This window comes from Pelobates fuscus, chromosome 13, assembly GCF_036172605.1.
Source record: "Pelobates fuscus isolate aPelFus1 chromosome 13, aPelFus1.pri, whole genome shotgun sequence".
NCBI lineage: Eukaryota > Metazoa > Chordata > Amphibia > Anura > Pelobatidae > Pelobates > Pelobates fuscus.
In genome coordinates, this window is record NC_086329.1 from 66,846,567 (window position 1) to 66,852,967 (window position 6,401).

General features: G+C 51.1%; 1 protein-coding gene across 1 annotated transcript; it reads left to right on the forward strand.

The window, feature by feature from the left end:
- Positions 1–2,044: 2,044 nt before the first annotated feature.
- LOC134582481 (superoxide dismutase [Cu-Zn]-like) lies at positions 2,045–2,644 on the forward strand. Its single transcript, XM_063439118.1, is given in 1 exon segment — positions 2,045–2,644. A coding segment is annotated over 1 exon segment (456 nt). The 5' UTR covers positions 2,045–2,069; the 3' UTR covers positions 2,526–2,644.
- Positions 2,645–6,401: the final 3,757 nt, after the last annotated feature.

Below are 6,401 nucleotides of genomic sequence, written 5' to 3' on the forward strand. Positions count from 1 at the left end.
TGTACTGGGTGTCCACGCTACTAGACTCCCGGTATAAGCAGAAAGTGGCGGAAATGTTACCGAATTACAACAATTCGGAAAGGATGCAGCATTTGCAAAATAAATTAAAAAGTATGCTTTACACAGCGTATAAGGGTGATGTCACAGCACAACGGGAATCTAACAGGGGGAGAGGTGGAAGTCATCCTCCTCCTCCCACGACCACGCCGGCAAGAACAGGACGCTATAAAGACGTGTTGTTGATGGAGGACATGCGGACCTTTTTAAGTCCTACGCATCGCCACAGCCCTTCGGGATCCACCCTCAGAGAGCGACTCGACCGACAGGTAGCAGACTACCTCGCCTTAACTGCAGATATCGACACTCTTTGGAACGATGAACCCCTTGACTACTGGGTGTGCAGGCTTGACCTGTGGCCTGAGCTATCCCAATTTGCGATAGAACTTCTGGCCTGCCCCGCTTCAAGTGTCCTGTCAGAAAGGACCTTCAGTGCAGCAGGAGGTATTGTCACTGAGAAGAGAAGTCGCCTAGGTCAAAAAAGTCTAGATTACCTCACTTTATTAACCCCTTAAGGTCACATGACATGTGTGACATGTCATGATTCCCTTTTATTCCAGAAGTTTGGTCCTTAAGGGGTTAAGATGAATGAGGGATGGATCCCGAAGGGACTGACACTGGGCGATACATTTGATTAAAAAAGGCCTGATGAGATGAGCTCAGGGCCAGATTAAGAGCCCAGTGGGCCTGGTGCTGACAATTATGATGGGCCTATTTACAGAATCTTATCGACCAAAAACACTAAAACAACCATATATCTGATAGAGATGGTATTGGAGGGAAACTCAAAGGATGCAGCTATACGAAAACACATTCTATGCTAATCTCTCTCTAATTTATGCTTTCATCTTTCAAGTAAATCCATACCCCCTAACAGCAGTGTCCAGTGAAGCAGGAAGTCAATGGGCGGGGTAAAAGGGTAAAAGGGTGTGCCACCCAGTTCTGGCGAATCACATGGCCAGAACTGCCAAAAGAGGCGAAGATGCTCAAAAAGGGGACATGTCTGTCCAAAGAATTGGAAGGCCAGCCTGGCATGAATGCATGTCCGGCTGCCCACCAATCATGCAGGCTGTCCAACTAAGGGCATACTATGCAGGCAGCACCCTGAGCTTTACATAAATGCGTCTAATGATGTGTTCGCTCCACGCTTTCTAAGGACTGTCCCCTAGCACTCACATGTCCACTTGTCTCCTTACCTTCTTACTAGCAGGCAGAAGCTCCTGGTATATAGTCTGGAACAGAGAAAAGGTGTATGTAGTGAGTGTAGAAGAAAGGGGACATGCCACAATGTTAGAGAGACAAAAGTCTGCATTATCTAAACTAATTTTATTGTCAGCCTGTCCACACAAGTCTTGTTCCCATGCATCTATCTTAAGCTTCCAAACTTAAAGGGACACTATAGTCACCAGAACAACTACAGCGTTTTGTATTTGTTCTGGTAAGTAGAATCATTCCCTTCAGGCTTTTTGCAGTAAACACTGTCTTTTCAGAGAACATAACTCCAATGGCCACTCCTTAGATGGCTGCTAGAGGTGCTTCCTGGGAAAGTACTGCCTAGTGGGCAGCACTGCCATTCAGTGTCTCCACCCTCTGCATGCAGACACTGAACTTTCCTCATAAAGATGCATTGAATAATTTTTTTCTTTATGAGGAGATGTTGCCTAGTTGACAGTCTCAGCCAATCCTATGGGGAAGCAGTCATTTGCTCAGACCACCACTTCTGATGATGTCAGCAGACAGTGTCAGTTCAGAGGCAGAGCCTGCAGCTGCAGACTTGAATACAAGTACGATTTTACTATATTTAGGGAGGCAAAAGAGGGCCAGGGGGGCTAGAGGTTGGTTTAAACATAATACATAATTGTGTTCCTGACCCTATAGTGTTCCTTTAAGCAAGAGTATGTGAAGAGTAGTTAGGGTTGCCACCTTTCTTGGAAAAAAATACCAGCCTTAATCATTTGTATAATTAATTAGTTATGTGTGGGCAGTCAGTGGAAGTCGAGCTCAGCGCAGTCATGGTGAAGGCGGTCTGTGTAATGAAGGGGACCGGAGAGGTGCAAGGCGTGGTGCACTTCCACCAAGAGGGTGATGGACCAGTTACAGTTACGGGGACTATTACAGGATTGACTGATGGAAAACATGGCTTCCATATACATGCTTATGGCGATAACACGAATGGCTGTATTAGTGCTGGCCCACATTTCAACCCAGGAAATAAAACTCATGGGGCCCCTGAAGATACAGTGAGGCACGTTGGTGATCTTGGCAATATAACGTCTGCGAATGGTGAAGCAAAATTTGAGTTTACGGATACTGTGATTTCTCTTCATGGCGACCACGACATTATTGGGCGTACTGTTGTGGTCCATGAGTAGGAAGATGACCTGGGCAAAGGTGGGAATGATGAGAGCCTGGTGACTGGCAATGCCGGTGGCCGCTTGGCATGTGGTGTAATCGGACGTGCTCAGTAACATGGCTGTATTTGAAAGCTCTTGGTTTCGTGGCCTGACATACATAGTTAAAATTCTATATATTTCCTGTTCAATTTACTATCCATCTGTAAGACTGCTGGAAAAGCATTGTGTGACCAACCACTATACAGAAACGAATAACTTTATATAAAAAGTTTATATAATTAGTTATGTGTGACATCGCATGATGTAAATCACAAAGAGTGACACAAGAGAAAATTCTGTAAAATCACCAACAAACTACTTACAGTTTGATTCTGCTGTATAGATGGATTGCTCCCAGTGTCTCGCTGTCTCCCAGTGTCTCAGTCTCGTAAGTCACACAGTCTCTCAGTGTCCCTATGTATCACAGCGTCAGTGTCCCTATGTCGCCCAGTCCCCCAGTCTCCCAGTGTCTCAGTGTTCTTATTTCTCCCAGTGTCCCCATGTCTCAGTGTGTCCCCATGTCACTAGGATACTAGGGGACACAGTAAGACATGGGTACACTGAGAGACCCAGGGACACTGAGACACTTGGGGACACTGGGAGACATGGGGCTCTGAGACACTTGGGGACACTGGGAGACATGGGGACACTGAGTCACTAGGGACACTGAGACATGGGGACACAGACACTGGGAGACACAGTAAGACATGGGTACACTGAGAGACCCGGGGACACTGAGACACTTGGGGACACTGGGAGCCATGGGTACACTGAGACACTAGGGACACAGGCTGGGGGACATGGGAACATGGGGACACAGCAGTGTATCCCAATGTCCCCATGTCTCACAGTGTCCCCTAGTGTCTCAGTGTCCCCATGTTTTCCAGTGTCCCCAAGTGTCTGTGTCCTGAGGTCTCGTGGTATCTGTGTCCCCATGTGTCATCCAGTGTCCCCATGTGTCCCCTAGTGCCTCAGTGTCCCCATGTCTCCCTGCTGCCTTTCCCCCCATCCCTCACTTACCTGAGCTGTAGATCTGCTGTCTGGATTCTCTGTGCTGTGTAGTTGCTCCCCCACAGATTAGTGAGTAATAGAGAGAGGCAGGGAGGGATATGCTGTAACTTCCTATAACTGCCTCTCTCCACACATAGTGACCCCTACTGGCCAGTGCTGGTATTGCAGAATAATCTCTGTTTATACTGAGAAAAATACCTGCATTTGTATTGCCGGCAGGGGCGGACTGAGAACCCTCAGGGCCCCCGGGCAAAATAAATCAAGGGCCCCCTTACAGGCCCCACCCATACTCCGCAGCAAGCGCCACCCATGTCCCGCCTCCATGCACCGCCTCCAGCCACACCCTACACAATCTTTAGACACAAGGAACAAAAGTGCAATAATCCCTTCAAGGCCCCAGTAGAGACTACAATTGAGGGCTAATGGGCCATGGAGGGGGGTCTTTCTAGCAGAGGCTATCTCAGTGTCCTTTAGAGAGTGTGTTAGAAAGAATCCCCTCCAGGCCCTATTAGAGACTACAATGGAGTCTAACAGGCTTGGAAGGGGGTCTTTCTAACAGAGGCCATCTCAGTGTCCCTGCTGGAAACAGTCGCCTCCAGGCCCCAGTAGAGACTACAATTGAGGGCTAATGGGCCATGGAGGGGGGGAGCATTCTAGCAGAGGCTATCTCAGTGTCCTTTAGAGAGTGTGTTAGAAAGAATTTCCTCCAGGTCCCATTAGAGACTACAATGGAGTCTAATGGGGCCTGGAGGGGGGTCTCTCCAACACTCTGGTTCCTATTCACAATATAGCAACACAACATAGCTGATACCTAGGCCAAGTTGGGTCCTCTTACCTTAATTACTGTTGCTGGCTGGCAGTCTGTGGGCTTGCTGGAAGGCTGTGGGCTTACTGGCTGCGGCTGGCAGGCTGTGGGCTTGCTGGCAGGCTGTGGGCTTGCTGGCTACTGCCGGCAGGCTGTGGGCTTGCTGGCTGCGGCTGGCAGGCTGTGGGCTTGCTGGAAGGCTGTGGGCTTACTGGCTGCGGCTGGCAGGCTGTGGGCTTGCTGGCAGGCTGTGGGCTTACTGGCTACTGCCGGCAGGCTGTGGGCTTGCTGGCTGCGGCTGGCAGGCTGTGGGCTTGCTGGCTGCGGCTGGCAGGCTGTGGCTTGCTGGCTGGCAGGCTGTGGCTTGCTGGCTGCGGTTGGCAGGCTGTGGGGTTGCTGGCTTTAAGCCTAACTGGTGGCCTGTAGGCTGGCTGGCTGTCTACTGGCCAGCCTGTGGGCTGGCTGGCCTGTGGGTTGGCTGGCTTGCTGGCTACTGGGGCACTCGTAGATTATTTAAAGAAATAATCCATGCACAATAACCACTACTACTCTGTGTAGTCGTCATGGTGCCAGGAGGGCCGGGCCCCCCTCCCAGAGTAAGTAGTCAAACCGTTTAAGAACAGTTTGACAACTTACCTGGGGGGTCTGCTGGGATATGAGGCTGTAGTAGGGTATAGGAGCAGTGGTGCAATGTGTAAGGGGTTCAGTCTGTGTGAAAGGTTCAGTGTGTGTGAGGGGGTGTAGTGTGTGAATGTGTAGGGTGTGTGGGGCAATGTGTGTACGAGGGGGCTGTGTATGTGTGTGGCAATGTTAGTATGGGGGGCTGTGTGTGTATGGGTGGGCAGTGTATGTGTGTGTGTGCGAGGCAATGTGTGTAAATGTGTATGGTGTGTGTGGGGGCAGTGTGTGTGTATGGTGTGTGTGGGGGCAGTGTGTGTGTATGGGGGGCAGTGTGTGAATGTGTATGGTGTGGGGGCAGTGTGTTTATGGGGCTAAAGCTCACTCTCACCACTTCGACCACCAGGAATACCTGGTGGTCACAGTGTTGAGAGTGAACTCTAGCCCGTAGCTCCAGGGCTAGAGTTTACTCTTGCAAGAGCCGTAACGTTGCCGTGGTAACCACGGCAACGATCTGTGCTCGCGCAAGAAGGACCCAGATGAGGTACAGGCTGAGCTCCCGGGTCCTCTCTTCCTCCCTCCCCTGCCGGCTGCCCGCACGGTGCCTGCGGACAGGGGAGGGGGCAATTGCCCTCCTCTTACTCCCCCCTCCCCCTCTTCTTACCCCCCCTCTTCTTACCCCCTTCTTACTCCCACTCTCTTCTTACCCCCATTCTTACTCCCCCCTCTTCTTACTCCCCCCTCCCCCTCTCCTTACTCCCCCTTCTTACTCTCCCCATCTTCTTACTCCCCCTCTTCTTACTCCCACCTCTTCTTACTCCTCCCTCTTCTTACTCCCCCCTCTTCTTACCCCCTCCCCGCACTTCTTACCCCCCTCCCCCCTCTTCTTACTCCCCCTTCCTCTTTTTACTCCCCCCTCCCCTCTTCTTACCCCCTTTACTCCCCCCCTCTCTTCTTAATCTCCCCTCTTCTTACCCCCTCCCCCCTCTTCTTACTCTCCCCTCCCCCTCTTCTTACTCCCCCCTTCCTCTTTTACTCCCCCTCCCCCTCTTCTTACTCCCCTCTCCCTTCTTACCCCCTCTCTCTCTTCTTACCCCCTCCCTCTTCTTACCCCCCCTCCCTCTTCTTACCCCCTCCCTCTCTCTTCTTACCCCCCCTACTCCCCTCTCTCTTTATACCCCCCCTCTCTTTTAACCCCCCCTCTCTCTTTTAACCTCCCCTCTCTCTTTTAACCTCCCCTCCCTCTCTCTTTTAACCCCTCCTCTCTCTTTTAACCCCCCCTCCCTCTCTCTTTTAACCCCCCTCCCTCTTTTAAACCCCCCTCCCTCTCTCTTTTAACAACCCCCCTCTCTTTTAACCCCCCTCCCTCTCTCTTTTAACCCCCCTCCCTCTCTCTTTTTACCCCCCTCCCTCTCTCTTTTTACCCCCCCTCCCTCTCTCTTTTAACCCCCCTCCTCTCTCTTTTAACCCCCTCCCTCTCTCTTTTAACCCCCCTCCCTCTCTCTTTTAACCCCCCC